Source organism: Miniopterus natalensis, chromosome 6 (assembly GCF_054644295.1).
Source record: "Miniopterus natalensis isolate mMinNat1 chromosome 6, mMinNat1.hap1, whole genome shotgun sequence".
In the NCBI taxonomy this organism is placed as follows: Eukaryota; Metazoa; Chordata; class Mammalia; order Chiroptera; family Miniopteridae; genus Miniopterus; species Miniopterus natalensis.
In genome coordinates, this window is record NC_142086.1 from 9,234,352 (window position 1) to 9,257,939 (window position 23,588).

At 43.6% G+C, this 23,588-nt stretch overlaps 1 protein-coding gene across 2 annotated transcripts in view; it reads right to left on the reverse strand.

Moving 5' to 3' along the window:
- Nucleotides 1-1,492: 1,492 nt before the first annotated feature.
- The window catches only part of WWTR1 (WW domain containing transcription regulator 1), a 124,323-nt gene continuing 102,227 nt past the window's right edge, over nt 1,493-23,588 (reverse strand). For both annotated transcript variants that reach the window (XM_087818079.1, XM_087818080.1), the window contains exons 5-7: nt 10,283-10,416; nt 8,724-8,836; nt 1,493-4,922 (exon numbers count right to left, since the gene is read on the reverse strand). In XM_087818079.1, coding sequence (XP_087674205.1) covers nt 4,738-4,922; nt 8,724-8,836; nt 10,283-10,416 — 432 coding nt within the window. In that variant the 3' untranslated portion in view covers nt 1,493-4,737. The remainder of the gene's footprint in view (nt 4,923-8,723; nt 8,837-10,282; nt 10,417-23,588) is intronic.

The window sequence follows — 23,588 nt, forward strand, 5'->3', positions numbered from 1 at the left end:
ATGATTTTAAAAGGTTAGGCAGCCCTAGCTGGCTTCCTCAGTGGTTAGGGCATCGGCCCATGGACTGAAGAGTCCCAAGTTCGATTCTGGTCAAGGGCGAGTACCTTGGTTGCGGGCTTGATCCCCGGCCCCAGTTAGGACGCATGCAGGAGGCAACCAATTGATATGTCTCTCTCACATTGATGTGTTTTTTTTCTCTCTCCCTTCCACTCTCTCTGAAAAGCAATAGAAAAAATATCCTTCTTTGAGGATTAAAAGAAAAACAGAAAATTTGATAGAGGGGGTCAAAAAAAGGCATTATCCAGCTCTAGGTTGGCAATGGTGAAACAAGCCTTACTGTTGGTAGTAGAAATCCAGCCATATTCACACAAGAATAAGACATTTCCTGAAGCACAGTTTGTAGCTACCAACTGGCTAACAATAATAGACATCAAATATTATTTGTTGTTAAAAATATTGAAGTGTACAACTATATGTACCTGCATGGAAAGATGACCAGAAGGTATTGGATTTATCTGTTGCTTACTGTGTGAAGTTACTGAAGTTACATAACCTCTCTAAACCTCAATTTCTTCATATGTAAATTGAGGATAATATCCTTGAAATGGTAAGGTTGCAGTGCAGGTTAAATTAGGTTATAGCAATTGTTTTGCATAGTGTCTGGCACATAGTAAATGCCCAGTAAGTATTAGTAATATCATTGTTATTGTTAAGAGGAAAAAAATGAAAGCTTCTGAACAGTATGTATAATTGTTTTCCATTTGCTAAAAAAAATCTAACATAGGTAAAACATCTGTTGTACTTTTTTTTTTAATGCGAGATTTGGGGGATACAGAACTTTCAGTTTTTACTTTATACATGTTGTGATTTATAACATTTTCAGCAACGAGCATGTTACAAGTGATGACAAAATATGGTTTTTAAAACGATGCATGAGACTTAGACCCTAGAATGTGGGTAATGTTTCCACTAGCATCTCTCTGCTCTGTCATTTAGCTGAATGCTTCCGCTTAAACACTCTTCTGCTACGAGTGCTCTCACCTAGTGCTTCTGTGCAGTGGCAAAGGGATCACGGCAGTGTTCATCGAGGGTCTCAACAGGCAGAGAAAATACTGTCACATCACACACAGAGTGAACGAGGAGCTGATTTTAGTTCTGACAACAAGGAGGCATACTGTACTGTTAATAGAAGAAAAACTGAATTCCTACACCTCTGACGTCTCAGTCAAATCTGTGAGGTGCTGGAAGGATCTTTAAAGTACACACACACATACAGAGTCTTAAAAAATCCCAGCGGGGCACTTCAAATAAAGGATGCTTAGAATACTAAAGAACAGGCATTTGAGCCAAAAAAATGTTTGCCTACAAAATTTTCTTTCTTTTATTCTCTGCCAGGAAGGTTACATAAGCCTCTCTTCAGTACAGTACAGTACCACCCAAAGCCCTCAGTAAAAGGAACACTCACAAATAATAAAAACACAAAGGCTCCAAGTGGAAACTCAATTGTATTTATTTTTCTTATACAGAATCAGAGAAGTAAAAACCAGTACCAAAGTCCAGGTAAAATGGTTTGATCTGCCTGATTTGGCTGCATACCCTTTGTACGCATAGCATTCTAAATTAAAAATAAACACAGATGTCACATTACAAAATGTAGAAGTAAATTTTGTAAAAAAGTTAAGTACTAGCACATAAATGATGTAGTGTGTTAGGGAAACGGTCTCTGTCAATCTCCCATTTTCCCAATTAAACTAATCTACAATTTCTTTTTAACAGCTTTTTTCTTTTTAATAGAAGTTGTACTTTCAGAAGTTACTTCCTAATTATGTCACGAGAACACAACTCGTAATTGGCAACACTTCTACCGCTCAGATCACCTTCTTCTACAGAGAGCTCTTCTACCAGGCTGGGCATACCCCCCAGCACACTCATTTTTTTCTGTTTTCTGTGCTTCTGGTACATTGTGTAATCAGTGAAAGAGAAGGCATTTCACATCCTAAATACTATGGTGAAACACTAAGAATGACTTAGATTGAACAGAGTTGCAAATAGGTTTTAACAATGTATTTGCTTCAAGAAAATGTGTTTATTGGGGGGGGAAATACCTAGAAAGATCTCTCTCTGAAATTATTTTTCTATTTCAATTTTAATAGGCCTTTTCTATGGCAAAACTATTGAATGAAATGTTAAAATTTATTGATTGATGTAGGACTAAAAAAAAGACTAGATATCCTGGCAGTTGTTTTCTAATAAGAAAAACAATATAAATAGCACCTTATCATGATTCTGCAGGGGTCTGAACACTCACGATAATAGGAAATAGCTTTTAAAATGCTGTTCGTATGTAGATTTCTATTTAGTGTTCTTTAACAAGGACCATATTTTATGGCCGTAAAAACAAACACAAAAAATTATATCTGGCTTTATCTATTAGTAAACACATAGTCAGGGTCCACATTTAATTCTGGAAAAATACTTATATTCATTAATAAATGTTTCAACTAATTTCACTAAAAAAACCTTCTAATATTTTCTAATGCCACAAGCTTACTAGGAAATTACGTCTAAAAACTGATAATACAAATCATCGATGTTTTATCTACTTTAGAAAAAAAGAGGGGTATCTGTTTCTTTTACGTTTAATAACCTGAAAATGAGTCTATAAAAATATTTTTAAAAAATACAGTAACACTGCTCAGTTTTGTTAGGTCCCTTGTTTTTTGGTTTTTTTGGTGTGTTTTTTTTTTCTTAGCATGTACAACTCTTTTTGCAATTATTGCTAACACAAGAGAAAAAGAAATAGTGCTCCCTTCAATTTAGTAGCAACATAAACATCGCCCCCATCTCTCTCGGAGCACGTGGAGAGAGAGATGAACTCGGAGGAACATAAGCCTCGGGTCCCCCAGGAGAAAGAAATCACTCCCTTGTGCTGGAAGCACAGCAGGCTCTCGCCCCGGCCCGGCCCCGGCCCCGGCCCCGGCCCCGCAGCAGCTCAGCCTCGGCCTGGGCCTGGGCTCGGGCAGGCTCCACCATCCCTGCCCTCCCCCGCCACGTAAAGTGCACCAAAGCCCTCTTTTCTTCTACGACAGTCTTTTGGTATAAAGGTTGTAGTAGAAAACTGTTTTGTTTTGGGGGGCACCGCTCACACCTCCTGCTTGCCTTGCTTTTGGGGTACTATAACGTGTCTTTTTCCATTTCACGACTGGTATCCTTTCCACTCTATTCCACAACTTTACTACTTCATCTCGCACCTTTTCACGTGCCTTCTTTCCAGCAAGATAAATGTATTCTGTCGTTCTATATTCTGATACATCGAAAGGACCTTATTGATGATCCCGAACAAATAAGCCCCCTTGGGAATTGACAGGTTCCTCCCAGAGACCTGAATTATTGTCTTTTTAAAAAGATATTAAATTCATAGATTATAAATAACGTCAGTTGAAAACACTAAACAGTTGAGGACGTCATTGGCAGACAGAGTGCATGCCAGGTGAACCCGATGCACCCTCTCAGTCCTTAAAAGCTAATAAAAAAAACATTTTTTGGTTACATAAGAGGTATTGAGTACATATTTCATGCCTTTTTATACCAACTGTAGCAAACAGGGTTAGGATAATATACTAAGGGATCAATTTTACTGAATTCAGAAACACATGTCTCCACCATACACCCTCAAGAGGGCATGTTTTTAAACGTCAGTCAGAGATCTGCTTCATCCTTCAAACAGTTTCATAGATAAGACTATTCTAAACACTTGAAATCTTAAAAGCAAAACTGACAAGGCTTCAGAATGTAAAAAGCAATAGCTTGCTGTGTGTTCCAGCAGGTTGAAAGCTACGTGTCCTGATGCTTTCAGAACAGTTTCAAAAGACAAAAACACAGTTGCCACTGATTCATCAAAAACATTTGGCTGCCCTTTGTCATCAGCTACAAAATTATAGTGTTTCATAAAATAAACATCAAATTCTAAGCGGCAATTTTTAAAAAAAAAACCCAACTTGCAATTCTTAAATGTTCTGTTTAGTAAATGCTCATGATTAATACCCAGCGGGTCTCTTTCATAAGGTCTGCAGCACAGGGGCTGTGCCGAGGCTGCTGGAAGGACTAGCTGTGTGGATGCCACGCCACGAAATGACAGGGGATGAACTACAAGAGGGCTGTGTGCCTTCGCAAATACAGAGCAGTAACAATCATCAGAGCTAGCACGGGTCCAGCGATGCATTGAAGTCCATACAGCTGAGTTTTACTACCCATACGATGATTTTTAAAGCTCGGGTTAAATATTTAAAGCATTTGGTAGTACTGTCATCAATACAGTTTTTGAAACTGTGAATCGGGTCTAATTTTGTGTACATTTCCTGGACCGAGCCGCCTGTCAGAAGTCACTGCCTGTGGTCATCTCTTTATGGTTTATAATCAATTGATGTATAAATTTCAGCTAACACCCATAAAGCTTAGTCATGGGCCTGCAGAGAGGAAAACGGGGAAGCAATTCTGCATAACCCACCACAGGAATGCAGGCTTGCAGAAAATGAAAATAGAATATTTATTTCCGTTTAACTTAAGTTACTGTCAATCAAATCCAGGCAATGATTAAACTGGCCACATGGAAAGGAGGGAGCATGAGTCATGGGGGCAGAAAGTGGTTCACCTGCAGCCTTGCTCTGCTCCGTCGCCCTTCCCAAGAGGCCCAGGAAATGTCAGGTCATGGCTGTACCCAGGCTACAATGGTACTGACTACAGCCAGGTCAGAAAGGGCTCGCTCTTGTTCAGAGCAGACTCGACATCATTGAAGAGGGGGATCAGATCTTCAGATTCCAGGGTCCCGAGGTCCACGTTGGTTCCCGGGAGACAGTCCAGAAAATCAGGGAAACGGGTCTGCTGAGGATTGATGTTCATGGGCGCCTGCCCTGCACTTTCTCCTGCAACAGAATGAAAGGAAACCATTTTGACTCCCTTTTTAAGCTCTTGAAAGAGGGGACCAGTCCAAGTGTTAACATAATTCTTGTTTTCACTTGCGCTGGGCCAACACTGGGCAAAATTTCAGCTACCCCACTGACAGAGCTGGCGATGCTTGCTCCTGGGATGCAGAGGTGCCAAGGATCTTTAACTGTCCTGGGGAGCCATGGTGCAGATGGACAAGTCCAGGGGACAGGGAAGGCACCGGTGAAGGCCCCGGGGGTCTGACCTACAATCTGTGCCTTCCCAGCAGCAGGAAGAGCTGTTTGTGAAAGAGCGAGAGGCCCTGACTGTAATAAATGCCTTATCACAGGGCTAAACTCTCAGGATTTAACCGCAAGCTTATATGTACCCATATCCTCACTCCATGTTCAAAGGTGAGGAGTTTCCTTGAACCGTGTTATTAAAAGACTGTCTTCACTGATGGCTCTAGGGATCAATTTCAAAGCATTTTATAAAGTGGGTTCTGCAGATCCCCCCCCTTCCTCCCTCCCCCAAACTCTATGCCTTTCTCACAACGCAGGTGAGTCACAATGCCTGTGAGCACAGGAGGGTTATGAGATGTCTTGCAGTAAAGAATCTGCTTTATTTTATCTTGTCTTAAGAAACCTATTTCCTAAACCTATTGAGTCACCTAATCCATCTTTGGCAGAATTTACATCCTAACAGAACCAGAGTCTACAGAACACAGTTGGAAAAATGCTGATCTGGAGAAGAATTAGCGCCTAAGGTGTAACAAGAGAAGCATGTGCTCTTTCCGAATAATAGCGCATGAGAAACGCAGTGACCCTTGTGCCCAAGACTGCTCTAGCTGTGTGGCCTCAGACACAGGCGGTGCCTGACCCTCAGTTTACCCATATGAAATTGGGATTATAGCACCTTCCTCACAACCTGGAGTGAAGCACCACGTGAAGTCCATCACACACCCATGGCTCTGGGCACCACCCACACAAACTCATGTACATACAGAAATACAATAAATGTTTGTCAATTGAGCTTAGAGAAGGAAAAACCTTAGAACTGGATCACCGTTGATGACACATTAGAACAAAGAGTTAATTCAAACAGCCCCAAACAACTGTCTGAAGGAATACAATGCACCTCTCCAGCGTCCACCACAGCATCATTTGTAAGAAACTCATTACTTAGCTTTTGTGTCATGAAAGTGCAGTAGCCTTCCTGAAAAGCACGCACAGAAATTTCACTATTCAAACTGCGGAAAACTCATTTCAACCACATGCATTAAGTATTTTCCAAGGAGAAAATGACATTCTTCCTAGGGGTGAGGGAAACATAAGCCAACTGTATTTTGGTGATAGCAAAGCTTCATGACTTTTCTATAACTCATAAAATAGCATTGCTTCTTAGCAATATTTTGTAGGGTTTTCACTGCAAAAAGCAATGAAAATTAAATCAAGTTCAGCTGCATATTGAAAAATCATCAAAATAGAAAAAAATCCAAAATACCTTTTTCTACCCACTAGAGTGTAACAGATGGAAGTGAGGTTTAAAAAACTATCTGCCTTCAAGAATTATCTGATGTAAGGTGCCGGGTGTCCTTTTCATCTCTGGTTAGGATCATTTACCTCTATTGATTTCCTGTTTTAACTTTTTAATAGCTCAAGAATACATTTTTTAGCCAAAAAAGCTCTCTGTCTTAAAGAAGTCCTCTTATCCTTTCTCCTCAGACATGGAAGGCAGGAGGAGACTAGTTAAGCTTCTTGGTTGAGGTTAGCAATTTTAAAATATCTCTCTTTGGAGCAACGTTGCAATTTCCTTGTAATCTTCTTGGTCTTTGTAGTTTTATCCACTTAAAAAGTGGGACAGACAAAAACCAGGCAATTCTTAAAAGGGTGCGATTATTTCAGAATATTCTGGAAGGCTGAGTAACTTCCCAGGCTTTGCTCTTGGTGTTTCCTATATTCTGTCTTCACACCAAGTCCAGCTGTGGCTTCATGTGCGTTTTGCAGAGGGAGAGCTCAGCGGGCTCGCTCCCTTTCAGCATGTGGTCAGTGGGCCTAACAGGCCTTTTCTAGCTACACGGGAGCTCTGTCCATCCTCGGCTTCCCCTCATCCTGTGACTGTGTAATTACAGCTCTCCCCTTGAGAGGGTTTATGCCCACTTCCTATGAAGGCTTCACAGAAGCGACCCCAAACTCTGTGGGCTGGTACTTAACCAGAGAACCTGGAACCCTAACATTCATCAACTTCCTTCTGTGCATTACCTCAGCCTTCTTAGAAGTAATAAAGAATTCGGGGCCAAGCTCTGTGATCTCACGACTCTAGGAAGTGAGCACAGGACTCCCACCTTCCAGGCGAGAGCTCTGAGGCGCCGGGAGGCTGCAGCACCCACCCAAAGTCACAGCCAGGAGTAAGGAGCGAGAACGCAACTTAGGCTGCCCGTCTGCAAAGACGGTGCTCTTTTCAGGATGCCGCTTAATTCCATTAAAGCATTTTGGCTTTAAAACACTCCCTGTTTACCCACTCGAGGCCATTCAAAAAAGCTACAGAATAGAATGCATCTTTTTTTTTTTTTTTTAGTGTCAAGCTTAGATTTAGGCCTCCTTGGTCTTTTCTTATTTAACTTTGCCTTTTATCTTCACTGGCTTCCCAGTGCTTAGGTAGGAGCCGCTCCAAAAGGACAAAATAAATCTCACACCGAAAAACAGAGACAGACAAAGAAAGGGAGGGAGAGAGGCAGGCAGAGAGGGAGAAACTGAAGGAATAAATTAAATATAACAAAACAAAGAGTCCAAACTGTCCCTGCGGGACGCCTACAAGACGGCCTGTTGCAGTCCTCTAAGCAGGCAGGTGACGGCCGGCAGGGAGGCCCGGCCGCTGCCCCGGCGTCCACGCTGGCTGGCAGGTCTGTCTCTCGTCTGACCGATAACTTAGAGTCAGAGGAGGAAGAGCTGGCGTCCAGCAGCAGAGTGTGACAAACACAGGCACTCTGGACAACAGCAGTGGGAAAAGCAATTATTTTCACCACAGAACAGTTAATTTTCTATGGTCAGTGAGGATAGAGGAGAAACTTGCACGAAAAACTCCAAATAGTGGACACCTCGGCTGTCTTTTCTTTTTGGTTCTAGAGTATCTTCTGGGAGGTTAAGACTTTGATAATTAAATCTAGATTTGGCCAATAAGACCAAATTCAGTGTTGGCACTGAAGGCCTCCCTCCGTGCACGGGAGCCAGCGGGCCTGGCCTGGGCGGTGCAGGCTGGGGGCCAGGCTGAGGTCACCCTGGCTCTTCTCTCTCATGGCTGAGGGAGGACACTGTTACCATGTTGGGCTTTGGAGCTGACAATCTACAATCCTCTGAGTTGCCCCCTGCCAACGGCTTCCCAAATGCAGTGACTGGCATGGAAAACTGCGTGCCGGCTGAACTATAAAACAGCGCACTGCTCAAGGAGGCGGCCCATTCCTCACAACTAGGGGCCGAGCACGTCGCCACTCCCTGGGGAAGAGTGGCCAGCAGACAGCCGCGTGCTGATGCGACGGCGAGGAAGGGGCTGTGTGGAGCCAGGGCCAGCAAAAGAGAAAAAGCAGAACTGAAAAGCTTGTGCCCAGATGCAAAACTGTATTTGTATAAACTACGGGGGAAGGGCTAGGATTTATTAATAGTGCTTGGGCAGTTGGGTGGTTTTTTGGTTGTCATTTTATTTGTTGTTGAGATTGTTTTTGGTTGGATTCTACAATGGAGATGACTAAAAAGACGACTTAAAAATGCAAATGCATTGCAAGTACTTGCAGGCTTTACTCCTACCTGTGTCCATCTCATCCACGTTGCTGAGGAAGTCCTCTGGGGTCGTGGGGACACTGTAGCATCCTAGCCCCAGGCCACTGTCAGTGCTCTGCTCCCTCGAATGATACGGCCCTCTAGAGAGCAGAAGGCAGAGAAACATCAGTGCGAGCCACTAAAGAAACCTCAGAATTAAAGTACAGTCGCGAAAACCCTACCTAGTGCAGTTCTGTCACTCGGCCCAACCTTCCACATACGGAGGAGAAGCACACTTTGTACCTCCTTTTAATTGTTTTGAAACATACATTCCCAATGTCAATGAAATTAATAAATTGTAAGCAAATAAAACTGGCTGTTCATTGTAAATTGACATTGATTTCCTATTCATCTCAAAATAACAATTTCTTGTTCTTACACATAGAGTATGACAGCATTTATGTAAATTTTAAAAAACAGAAAACAATGTTGACCGTTGCTTAGGAATGCACACATCTTCAGGCAACAAGCATAAAAACAAAACCCAAAACAAAAACGAAGCATAAAAGCACATGTGATGGGACACATGACAGCGTGTGAGCAGGGCTACCACTAGGGAGGGAAGGAAAAAGGAAACATTTCAGTAGTGGTAGGGGTGAGTTCAAATATTAATTGTAACACTTATTAAAAAAAAAAAAAAGTATAAAAATATGGGAAATCTGGGTTTGGGGACATCGTGAACCTTTTATTATTCTTTTTACTTTTCTGAACATTCTAAATACTTTTAAATCAACAGTTTTAAAACTCTTTCATTATTTCAGCTACTGTTTGTTTTCATCTATTTTTAACAACTCTAATAATTGTATTTGTTTCCCAGAATCCTCTGCAAAGGCAGAAAAGGCACAGGAATTAGAACTCCGCCCTTTATTTGGGTTTCAGAGACTGAGGCTGACTACTTCTGCTCATGGAGATATTCCTGACTAAACTATCTGTTCCATCTCCTCTTATGTTTCCTATTTTAAAACATCATCTCTTTTTTTAAGTTAATTTTGTTGTGAAATAATTTTAGAATCACACAGAAGATGCAAAAGGAATACAGATTCCTGTGCACCCTTCCCCCTGCATCCCCAAGGACACCTTACGTAACCACAGTACAATGACCAAAACCTGGACGCTGACATCATAGCGCAGTATTAACTAACCTACAGGCCTCGCTCACATTGCACCATAAACACCACTTCTTAACTGCTATGTTCTCTATTTGCCATATGGCATGCTTCCCACCCCCCCATTAAACCACAAGATTCTTCCAAATAATTACTGTGCAACACCATCCCACTGAAATTATAAGTTCATCCCCATTTTAAAATTGTTGACTAAGGATTCAGCCCATGCCGTAGCACCAATTTTTAAATTTGAGATTCAAAAAAGAAAAGTAATTAACTTCCTCTGCCTTTACTTTTTCTGCCACCACCCTCTACCTGCTGCCTCTATCCCCACTCCAACCTCCACACTGCCCACCTTTTCCCACATAAACAAACACCCACTAAACTCTAGACCACAAAATAAAGAAAGCAAAAATAAGTGGCCCCAAAATATTAACTTACCCATTGAGGAAAGGATCTGAGCTATTATTAGTGATGGATCTCATGTCTGGGGTCATGGCGGGCGGGCTGACAGCAGCCTGAACCGTGGCCAGAGTCTCGGCTTCCATGGGGAGCTGTCTACAGAGGGCGGCTTCCTGCAGGAATACACCAGGCACAGGGAGAGGCAAGTTATTCCCCGTCACAGGGCCAGAGCAAGGCATAGATCGCATGAAAACGGCTCACCAAGCACAAAGCACTTTACACTTACCCCTAGTAAGTCAAAGGCATCAGGAAATCATTAGTGCTCTTTCTCCGAAGAGCCTAAGACAGGCCTAAGACGCTTCCTCACATGCACAAAGTTAATGAGAAGCTCAGCTTATCTTTGCCCTCAGGGTACTTACGTGGCAACTGTTTCACCCATCCAAAAGTTTAAATACCCAAATCTTAGAAAAGCCTCTCGAGACACTTTCTCAGAAATGAGGTTATTTTTATCCCAGGTGCTCAGACCAAATCTAAATCAATCCAAGTCACTGGACTCCTCTGCACTAGCAGGTACATTCCGGTCTTTGCCACTTACCAGCCAGTAAAACTGTGGGGTTACAGAGTTCAGGCTCTGCATTAAATCGTATCTGGCAGTTTTATGCCAAGAGCCAGGAGAGCAAAACAATCAGTTAAAAAGGCTGTTTGTCAGTCAGTTGTTCTATTGGACTAATTATTTTGTCGAGGGCTAAAATGGCTGAAGGTTAGGGAACCACGCAGACTCAGTCCAAATCCCTCTGACGGGAAACTGAGAGCATCTGCACTTCATTAGCAAAAATCAGAACGCTAGCATTATTTTTTAAAGCTAGCATTACTTTGCCAAGAGAGTCAACCCAAAGGTCACGGACTTGACTGCAGTTATTTTCTCTAGGTATAACCTCCAGGGAGTCTCTCTCATTTTGACAAACAAGACCAGACATCAAGTTTCTTTCAAATTTGCTGCTGTTTCCAGAGAAGAAAACTTTTATATGTTTATACTTCATCCAAAACCAAGGTTAGGCCCTTCCCATATTTATGCCTATCAGTTGCCCACTTCCCAGGCTAACGACATTGGTCTCGTCCCTTAAGGTCCCAAACCATGTTATAATGGCAAAGAAAATATTCAGGCCATGTAAGTTCCAGTATCTTTGTGAGATCTGTTCCAGCCCTAACATGCTCTGATTTCAGAGAGTAACTGCTGTCTAGACAAGTCTAGTGAAGTCATCGGCTATAAAAATTTTCGGTTACTAGAGTTCACTGCACCGTTACTAGGAGTTACTGTGGCAAGACTCTTACAAGCTGTGAGAGACCGATTGATAAGAAACTGCATTGCTGATGTACGCTGAAATTAGTACCCAGCTAGGAAGGGCTGCTGGTTGACTTCATTCAGGTTGCAAATCATCAGAATACCATAACTTACATAGATTTTATTCAGTTCATCCATTAAAAGCAAACCAAAAAAAAAAAAAAAATTTTTTTTTTTTAATCCATAAGCCAAATCTTGGAAGTATTTCTGAATAAATCTAGAAAAACTGAATATTTTATGACAGTTGTCTTTACATGACAGGCAGTGTGCCCTGGAAACTGTATTCCCCAAGTAAAGCTTACCCGAAGGCCTCACGAGGGTGAGCAACAGGGGCTACCTGGTGTGAGGAGTCTAGAACCTGCCAACCCCCCACAAACTCATACACTAATAAATGTGGGATTTACCCCCAAACTGATGCCCTTCTAAACATACAAGTTGAAGAGATGGCTGCATTTCATTGTATTTGACAAAACCTTATCACCATGTTTTAAGAATACTGATTGAATTTGAAATTTTAGGTGGTCTGAATATAAATATAAGAATCATTTCTGGAATTTCATAGAATTAAAAAATGCATATTATATACATAAAGCATATGTATTATTTATCATCTGTAATGATGTAATATGAAAATGTTTAAATTATAAGAAAAAATAGCAGAAACTAGGTATAAAACATATAGTCCTAAACTTCCCTCTTCATTTAAATTATTCCTGGCATATTTCAATTAAATACAATATAGATTTTTTTTTTTTTTTTTTAATTCTTGTGTGTGGCTAAATATGTAAATAAAATTCAAAAGGACTATATATAATCATCAAAGCTGAAAGAACCTAGACTGTATTGGGGAAAGAGGTTCACCGTGCCATTTCACGTCTGTTTCCTCTATTTTAAATTAAAGATAACCAAGCTCCATTCTTCAGCACTGATGTTTCTCTACTTTGAAGACTTGACTCCCATGTGATAGTCCCAGCATAAGCCCAATGCTAAATTCTGCCTGTAGGGGACTCACAGTATCATTTTCCACCTTCAAATGACTAACAAATGAGAGAAGACAGACAGGGTGTTGAATAAACCTGAATACAAACTTTAAAAAAAAAATCCTCACCTGAGGATATGTTTTCAGTGATTTGAGAGAGGAAAGGAGAGAAAGAGAGAGAGAGAAATATCAATGTGAGAGAGAAACATGGATCGGTTGCCTCCCAACATGCCCCAACCCCAACTGGGATCAAACCTGCAACCTAGGTATGTGCCCCAGGGAATCAAACCCACAACCTTTCAGTGTACAGAACGACACAACCAACTAAGCCACTCAGACAGGGCATAACTGTTAAATACAAATTAGGCTCATCTGAGTTAGAAAGTTATTATAGGAGGCAACACTTTCTCCAAGATTAATATGAATTATTTATCACGAGTCACTCCACACAGCAGCCAACCTGAAGATCATGCAGGCCCCCTGCTGGAAACCCACCTACATGGTGGCCCACAAAGCCCTGCAGGACAGCCTGGTCCACCTTCCTCCTTCGTCTCCGACGTCCCCTCACACACTCCCTCCAGCTGCCTCTCCCACTTCCAGCATCTGCACCAACTGTTCCCTCTGCTTGGAACATGCTCCTCCAACCTTCCCACGGTTCACTCCCTCAATGTTTGCTTCCTACAAATGACATCTCTTCAAAGATTGCATTAAATTTTCTGCATAGCAACTTAAATATTTGTTCTCTCTTTCCCATTAGAATGTAAGCTCAAGAGGGAAAGGATCTGAGTGTCTGTCATGTTCATTCCTATGTCCCACTGCCTGTAACAGCTGGGCATATAGCAGGCACTTGATAAATATTTGCTCAATGAATAAGTAAAAAACATTACTGGAATTTAAGTGGGAATATTTTAAATTGTAATTAGTAATAAAAGAAAAAAATAAACTAAGGACATTCAATTCTCATCTTCAACCACAAATATGTGAGAAATAAGCCTATAGGGCACACCCTAACTAGCCAGGCGCAAACGCCAACCTTAGGTCACAATCCCACTGCCCTCCTCCCTGCTCCTCACACAGAGGGGTCAGGAGCAGGGATTCGGGGGCCAAGTGCTTGGACTTGAACGCTGGCCCTGCCATCTCCTGACCAGTGATTTACCCCATGTTCCTCATTTGCAGAGTGGGGACAGGAACAGCATCTACCCAGCAGGGCTGCTGTCATGATCAAGTGAGGTTTCACATATAAGGTGCCCAGAACAGGGCCTGGCACATGGGGTCACCTAATAAGCGTTAACTAAGTACTTTTATTATCATCTCAAGTTCTGTATTCCAATCCCAGGAACCAAAATGGAAAGTCTTAAAGACCACACTCCTGCATGGCCTGATCCACTCTGAGTGTCACACACTTCTTCCTGTCGCCTTCCACCATGAAGGATTAAAGCAAAGTGTGAAGTTCGCCAAGACGAGTCAGCAAGGCCAAGAAAACAATTTCTTTTCTTTTTTTTTTTTAATAAGGAGAAGCTTGTAAAACCCTTTTGTATAACATAAAATTAGTGTGTGTGTGTGTGTGTGTGTGTGTTTAATTCTTACCCAAGGATATGTTTTTATTGATCTTAGAGAGAGAGGAACATTGATGTGAGAGAGAAACACGGACCAGTTGCCTGCCATACACACCCTGATTGAAGACTGAACTCAAAACCTGGGTATGTGCCCTGACCACAAATTGAACCCACAACCTTTCGGTGTACAGGCCGATGCTCCAACCAACCCCCACTAGCCAGGGCTAAAATTAGTTTTTAATATAAATGGAGAATGCTGAGAAGTTTCATTTTACTTAATTATATCTTATAACCTAATAATTCTTTATTTAGATTTTCTAAAAGTCTCACCTTTTTTTGAATGACAGTATTTTCTTATTTCTGCTCATGAATGGAAGGAGAAAAAAGGCAGCTCAAAGTCCTAGTTTTTGAAATATGAGGACTAACCTCGCTAATACATCTCCATCCAAACAAGGGAGGATTTTAAAAAACAACTACTAAATTTAGGTATAAAATTCAATCCCAGACTCAATATGATTCTGGCTGCCACATGGCACCCACAGCCCCACAGGGGCCGAAACGAGAGGCCAGCACCTGACTGGTCTGACCAAGAAGCAGCACTCAGGACGGCTGGAACTGAAACAGCTGAAGCAAAGACAGCAGACGGGGCACTAGACGAAGTAAACGGACGAAAACAGGGACAGTTGGCCAAAGCTGGGCTACGACATGGCTCAAGTCTCCGACTCAGAGAGCTGCCGGTGCAGTTGCCTTAACTAACCCTGGGCTCCGTCCCCGGCTCCCTGTAGTCCAGGCAGAAGAAATGCTAAGCTGGAGGCACATCCAAGCCCTCTGGTCTGTCTCTCATCTCCCACTTGCACCCCAGTTCGATAAGTCTATTCGCAGACCCCTTCCCAGTGTCCCCTCCACCCCCACCCACCCTGTTCTCCCAAACAAGTCTTCAGCTTCCTGGACTACTCAGTACTTTGGGTCTCTCTTCATCAACCAGATCTCACCCACCCTTAGAGGTTCCATTACACACCTTTTCCAGGGTGCCTTCCCTGACTACCTTGACCACAGCAAGCAGGACCTTCCCTTTCTCCCAGCCCTGAACTCCTAACAAACACAGCCAGCAGGAGTCTGAAACTGCAAGGCTCCCAAAACACTCCTCCATCTAGCCTCAAAGCAGCTCTTCCTACTACGGTCAAGTTTTCTCTGAAGGCCGTGACCACTCAGCCCAGCTCAAAATCCAAGTCAAATAACTCCCTCAATCCCCACGACAATGCCTTCAGTTATTCCTTTATTTTTTTAAAAACACTATGGAGACTACCAGGTGCCAGATACTGTTCCCAGCTGCAGAGATACAGCAGTGAACACAGACAGTGCCCTACTTCATGGGGGAGAGGGCGAGACAGACAACGTGTAATGATGGTGGAGTCCATGTCTCTGATATCTCCATGGTCCAACCTCCTTTCCACCTCAAATAGCAGGTCAGCCCTGCTCCTCTAGATACTTCAACCGACCTGCCCACCTCCAGTCAAGGCTGCACCCAGGTCTTTGCTGTTCACTTCGCCGAGGCCACAGAGTGACCAGGGAAGAAAAACAGGATGGGAGGGGTCTGAGTGAAGTGTCCTGTGAAGAAGTAGGGGGCTGTTTAACCAGAAGAGAGACTTGAGGGGCACACCTTGGCTCTCAAATTATTAAGGAACCACTATAGGGGAACAGGAAGATCCCTTCCACCCCAGTCTGAGGCCGATACGACGAAGGATTTTCTAGTTACAGGGGTGGAGCTGGCTCTTCCCCGTTCTCTGGGGTACTGGCCACTGCAACTCTCAAGCAGTTGTTAAAGGCTCAGTGCTATTAGACAAGTTCCGGGCTTGGCACAGGGAAAAAGTATCCTTGGCAACAGAAAGATTGGAGTTCGAGTCCTAGCTCAGCTACTCCCCAGCTATAACATCTGAGACTAAATTCTTAACCTTTCTTGATAGTTTGTTCATCTGACTCATTTTGCTGGGCTGTTATAAAGATTAAAAACGCATATTTATAAAGAACCTGGCACCTTGGGCCAGCCAACAGAATGAATGACCCATAGTGGTAAATGTTTTGAGGAGGAACTATTAGCTGATACCTGTATATAGCTCTCAACGTGTGGAGCACTGTTCTGAGAACTTTAACAAACTACTTCATTTCATCTCATGACAGCCCAACTGTCTCCATAGTACAGATGAGGAAACCGAGGCATTGAGAAGTTAAGCAACTTTCCCACGATCTGGCTCCAGTCTGCTCTAGTGACCACCACACACACAGTGTAGCGCAGAGAGGAAAGCCGAGAGCTGGGGGTGTCAGACCTCAAATTTTTGGCCTTTCACCGACTGGCTGTGGGACTTGGACAAGGTGTTTCATTTCTCTGGGCCTGCTTTCCCAGCTCTGACACGGAAATACCAACCCCATCCCAGGATAGAGGAAGATTTCATGAAACGACATGTTTAACTCTTGAATACAGTTAACCATCCTGAACTGGAAAAAAGACTGAAGTGCATGGGCTCTACCATCCTTTTCAATGCATATGGGTGCAGCTAGTGTCCCGAGACTTCACAACACACCAAGCAAAGTTATACGTTCAGATTTTAAAGGCTAGTTTCAGAAAGATCTGGAAAGCTGTCCCTGGAACCTCCCCTTTCCTCCTCCACCACAACTTTATTTCGACTTCAGATCCAAGCTGGGGGTGGAAACACTGCTGCAAAATGAGGGCTGGAGAGTCTCTTTCAGAATTTGTGGTGGAGTTTGCGGTCATCCATCTAGCTCCCTGAAATGAATAATTGTATGTAGGTTTAAAAACACCCTCTCCTAGCAGCTGTGGGAGAGGGTGATATGTAAAAGAGGTGGAGGGTGGGGTGTGAATACACCGATTTGTCAGTAGAAGGAAGCAAACCTCAGACCTCCTCCCCTCCAGCTCCCTACAGCCTGCAGCTCCCTGCGGGCTAAATCAACAGTGGAGCAAAAAAGTCAACAGCAGGTGAAAGCAAGCCTCCTGTGGCAGTCCTGGGCTGAGGGAGGGCTGTCCTGGGCTGAGGGAGGCCTCCACTGGCCCCTCCTTTGCGCCCTGGAATACACTTCAAAGATAAACAAATGAGCCCGGCGGGTGAGGCTCAGCAGTTGAGCACCGACCTAGGATCCAGGAGATTGAGGTTTGATTCCTGGTCAGGGCACAAGCCCGGGTGGCCAGCTCGATCCCCAGCACGGGGTGTGCAGGAGGCAGCCGATCAATGACTCTCTCTCATCAATGATGTTCTTATCTCTTTCTCCCTCTCCTTTCCTCTCTCTGAAATCAGTAAAAATATATTTTAAAAAACTGAACTGGAAATGTATATTAAAAAAAAAAGATAAACGAATGACAATAACCTTTTCCAAGGGTGCCCCTCTTGATATAAGTGTGCATGTGGCCAGGGATTCCACAAAAATGGAAGATTGAATTGTTTTCATTATAAAGGGTGGGGTGACTAGAAATAAATGAAAAAACAGAGACAACATTTTGAAATCCTAACATTACAACAGTTATTCTGGTGCAGAGCAGCTGCTCTCTGCCCAGCCCCGAGGCCTTCAGAGGCAGACCCGGAATTATGCACCTTCTTCACAGAAAAACTCCCCACGGCAAATTCGTTTAACTCTGTGCCAAAGGATTCTAGAGATTCCCTGTCGCATTTCCGGGGCCTCTGAGATACTTCATCACTTGCTCAGCTGCCAGGCTGTCGCTGTGAAAGGACAGTCGGAACCCCAGCACTTTCGGGAAGACATCTGAGTCCGTAATTACTACCCACGGCCTGTTTGTTGCTCTTTTAATTCAGGATGTATATAACAATCTGTGTTATTCTATAATCCCTGTTGTTTCTCAGAGTCACATTAAGGAACACATTATAATTTAGATATTATGATCACAGCATAACTTCCATGACATTCTCTTCACTTAAAAAAATAGCTGAAAGGATTTTGAAATGGAATATTTCTTCGTACCTTAGTGATCTTAAGATCAGAAATAAGAAGCTGCTTTTTTCTGTGTGCAAACAGTGGACCTCCATTTAAAAAATGTGTTCAACTTACAACATTTTCAAAAGGATCCTTTTAAAAAGGCTTGAATTGGTATCATTCCTCAACAACACGAGACCATTTTAGAAAATGGATTATTTCTGGGACTTGCAGACAAACCACACACTTGGTGGAAGCTGGAAGGGAAGCTCCACGAGGCAAGGACCCAATGTGTCTGCTCAGCACTCTGCACTCAGTGTCCAGAGCATGCCGAGCAATGAATGAAAGAACTTAAAGAGCCAGGCTGCCCTAGCGGGGTTGAAATACTGGTGGAGTCACAGTCAACCCTGAAACTTAATTCTATAAAATGCTTTTCAAAAAGTTAAGTTTTAGCCCCTTTTCTAGAGGAAAGACTTCATGAAATTGCCACCACACGTGCTTCACGATCTGCTATGATACGACCCTTTTTAACCTCTCTAAACAGGCATTCTTCACATGACAAAACACAGAACCTTCCCCCAGACCAGAGCTGCTCACAGCCGGGTGTGTCCCTCCCCGCGCCTTGCTCAGGAATGGCTGCGAGCAGCCAGCCAGCTGGCCAGCCGGCCGCAGTGGCTGTCCAGCCCGAGAGAAACCCGTGAGACCTGCCAAAAAGTTCCGCAGCCTCCTGCCCGAACCCTCTGCCCTCCTCCTTGTTGCCCCGGCAACCAGAGGCCCGGCTGAGTCAGCATTTCTGTGTGACAAGCTGCATTCCCCTGTCCTCTGAGCCCCAGTCAAGGAAAGGATGGCGTACAAACAGTGCCGAGTTCCTCACCAACGCAGCCCCTGGCGAGGGGCCGGGAGGCCGAGGCTTCTCCACTTAGGTCTTCCAGGCCCTGGGGGCCGACAGGAAGTCCTCAAGGTTAAAATCTTAGAGGCAGAACCCCCCACTCATACCCCCAGCTTCATATTTAAATGAATAATACACATGGGAAGAAATACTCTCCTCAGAAAAAGGCATGAGTCTGTCTTCATGTCAAGGCATTGTTCTTTCAGATGGCAAACGGGGACTGAAGCCTGTTTCTCAATTTTTTAGCAGTTACTAAAATTTTCCATTTCACTGGGCGAAGTTGCAAACATGCCCTTTATAACACTGAGCGGATGCTGTGCTGAATTTTTAGCTGTGACAGCAGAACATTCCATAGTCATTATAGGCACGTGTGGCTCGGGTTATCTTAAAATGCTTAGCCTGTTGTAGAAAGGATTCCAGGCAGCTTAGGACAGATACAACCAAAGTCACAGCACAACTTCCTTGACACAGAATAAAGAAGTGGTTGCCCAATACACTAGGAGATGGCAACACAGTAATAGGATATGGTATTCATTGCATTTTATTTTATTATTTTTTTTAAATATATCTTTATTGGTTTCAGAGAGAGGAAAGGAGAGGGAGAGAGAGAGAGAAACATCAATGATGAGAGAGTCATTGATCGAGCCCACGACCTGGGCATGTGCCCTGACCGGGAATCGAACCCCGATCGCCTGGATCCTAGGTCGATGCTCAATCGCTCAGCCACGCCTGGCCGGGCCTATTAATTGCATTTTAAAAAACAAAGCGCACACACAAATCCATACAAAGACTGGAAAGAAATCACCATCTTCATAGTTGCTCTACCTACGTAAGAGCATGAGTGATTATGTTCTTCCTTGTTTCTGAGTATTTTAAATATTTTCTATAATGATTGTGTTTTATGTTTATTATTATTTTTATTTATATACAGTTTTGACAAATACATACGGTGAGGAAACAGCCACTGAAACTGATACAGAACTAGTTGTGCCACTACCCCCCAAATTCCCTAATGCTGCCCCTTTGTAGCAGCCCCTCCTCCCTCACCCCCAACCCTGGCAACCACTCATCTGTTCTCTGTCCCTATTGTTGCTTTTTCCAGAATGTCATAAATGAAATCATATGGTATGCAGTTTTGGGGGGTCTGGCTTCCTTCACTTAGCAAAATGATTTATTTTATCGCAATTAAAAAAACCCCACTAAATTATATTTTTAAAAGTTAAAAACTTCATTTTCTACTTTCAAAGAAAAAGAAAACTCCACAAACAATTCTAATTTCTTTTTTAAAAATATGAAGACACCAGGAAGTACAACTTTAAATGAAACTGCCCTCTTTTCTAGGGCTGCCATTTCTCTGATGGGCCCAGAGCTGCCTGACAGCCTTTTGGGAAATTTAGCAAAAATTAAACTCTCATTATCAGGGCTAACGGAGGTCTCCCACAAAAGTTCACTCTCACAATGTCTGTGATAGATGCCTACCGAAGGCAGGGGAAAATCTACCTTCCCAACAAGGTAGGGTCCCGGGACCCCCGCCCAGGCGCTCCTGGGACCCCCTCCACTCAGAGCACCTGACACATCCGAGATAATTCACCAGTGATCAGATTCAAGCAGTTCAACTCTGTTGCTGCAGAAACCAACGTTAAATTGTAGAAGCCATTCGTAATGAACCTGTGATCCTAATTCTGGAGCTGTGACAACTTGTTGGCCTGCGGGGACTGGAAGCAATGAAGAGGCCCCGTCCGCTCACTTTCCTAGACCTCTGTGCTTGGGGGCGTCCGGCCAACAGCCAGCCTTCAGCATTTCGTCTCCTCTGCTAAAATGTACGTCAGCTGAGGGCGGCTGCATCCCATTTAGTAGTTTCCACTATATATGCGTTGGTTGAACAGAGGAATGACGAGATGGATGGATGGATGGATGGATGGATGGATGGATGGATGGATGGATGGATGGATGGAAGGAAGGAAGGAAGGAAGGAAAACTATTTTTCCACCACGAAACAATGGAGGTTCACTTTAGATCTGCAATCAAGCTCTCCTCAAATCCATTTTCTTCACACCCCGACATGAGTTAACATTCGAGCCCTCGGCCCTGGGAGGTGCCCACTAGCTGGAGCGGAGAGGACCGAGGCCTGGAGCTGCATGGCACAGTTTCTCCAGACTGCGCGCCCAGGGGTGGGCGGCAGGGGGGAGGCAGCCCAGGCGGAATCCTACGCAGCATATCATTAACAGGGGGCGTCACAGCCACCATACGTTTAATAACAGAAACATACAGAGTGGCGATGACTTCCCAGAAATCCGGGAATAAATTCACCTATTTATTACATTTGCCAAGCTCCCTTCCTAATACTGAGAGCACAGGAAACTCTTCGTTGGGAGAACTGCAATCAGGGAGGCCTGCCTGCAGGGCAAGGGCCCTGGGAGATTAGGACCCTCTGCAAGCACGGGACAGCAGGGCAATTACAAACTCCGGGTGAGTCAAGGATACCCAGGCAGTTGTAGATACCAAGGACGTGGGAGTGGGCCGGAATGCACACCCGAGGTCCACAGATAACCTTCAGACCTCATCAGGACCTTCCATTTCCTCCATCATCCCTACACACTTCTTCTACCAGATGCTGGAAGGCAGCTAAAAGGTGAAGCAACTATCACTTTTACTGCCAATCCGTTTCCCTGCCTCTGCCCTGGCTTACGTGCCCATAGTGAAGCAGAAAAATCACCAAACAAGCAGGAAAAACACCAAGATGACCGACATAATCCGCACCTGGACAATGAGGCATCATGACAAATGCCCCAGAAAACGACCACAGAACACTCCAACACCACCTATTATATGGCCTTAAATATCTTTGACACTAAGGAGCAGGTTGCTTCTGGATGGGAAACAAAATCTTCCACCATTAAAGTCTCTTCAGACATTTTCCTCATGTTCCATAATAAAAATAACGTGGCATCAACCATCTACTCCATCGCCTCTCCTCCTAACTACAAGCGCAGGCGCACACATGGTCAAAGCTGCACTGTGTCGCCTCTCTGCAGATCGGGACAGCTCTCCTCCCCACTGCCCTGCACGGTGGAATGCACACCATGAGGCAGCAAGACACGCCAAATGCCACGGCCTCTGGGGATCAGCATTTAAGGAACTTGGTTGGCATTTCTGTAACAGGAACCATCAATAGTACATTCTGGTTCAAAGGCACTTAGAGCTGGAACCGAGGAAACAATTTGGGGCACTTTTCCCCACCCCTTTTCAGAAATACTTTCTGTGGGAACGAAGGGGGTGGGGCGAGAGAAAGAAACACAGAAAGGGGCGGACACTGAGAAACAAGCCTTTCTCTGCAGGATGGTTATGGCTTTGCCTAAGGGGAAAAACTCAGTAAAGCTCATTTAAATATAAAACTAAGAAAACTAACAAATGTTACTACAGTACTGTTTCATTTACTCTACACTATCAAGTAGAAAAATTATTCCAAATGGAATTATTATCCAAAGACAGAAAACAATAATATAATTATTTCCTGCTGAAGAACATGATATTGTTTATCTAAAAACAGTATAAACAACTGTTACCCTGAAATAACCATGAAAGTTCAGACACAAATCCTCAGGGTAAAAGGCACAACTGCAGTTATATTGTTAGGTTGTATTCCTCAAATTTAGAGGACAGTTAAATGAACAACAAGGTACAGCTTGTGTTCATTTCCCTCATTTCCAAAGGCTCTGTCCAAGGAATTATTTTAATTCACTATGTTTTTAAAACCTCACACAGCATAGATACTTTCTTTCTTAGAATTTGATAAGCTATACATTATTCATTTATGCTAAGTCAATGTATATTTTTAAAGTATCAGCTGTAACTAAAAGAAAAAATCGTGTTTACCCTAATACCCCCAGGTTCCTGCAAGAAAGCTCTCTAAAACACTTAAAACTACTTATTTCCTTAAAAGCTAGTGAAAGGAAGCTACCCATGTATCTGGCTTCATGGGAGTCATAAAGCAAAGTCTGAAGAATTAGAACAATAAACTGAAGCTTTCCTCCCCAAAATGTAGCCAGCAAAATTTATGAGACCCGAGAACATACATTATATTAATTTAGCAACTCAGAAGGAAGACTTCTGCTCTTGCACAGGCCAAGCCACTGAAGCAGGGAAAGCACTGGGTTCCTTCAGGGAGTCTCTATTCCGTTTCTGAGGTACAGCACCGAGCCAGACCCAGAGAGAACACACAGCAACTTTCTGCTGACTGATCAAATGAATAAATGAGTAAGTGCTGGTTGCACAGGGTTCCTGATCAACGCCCAGGCAGCTCTGCAGACCACTCCATCAGATCCAGGAGCAGACCGCTTCCCTTGACCACTCTCCCTCGATCCCTCTGTCATGCTCCATGCAGAGCAAATACGGCTGCAGAGTCTTTGTCATTTCTTCCACAGAGCATCCCCTCTGCCATCTGCTCTAATCCTCGGGGGAGGGAGCTCTGTGACTGCTTTGACCAAGAGAATATGGCACACGTGACTCTGTGACAGTTTCCGGAGCCAGGCCCCAAGACACTGGCTGCTTCCCTTTCCCATCTCTGGGAACGTTCTCTCAGGGAGACCCGAGCTGCTATGTAGTATGTCCCATTACCATGAGATCGCCATGCTAAAGAT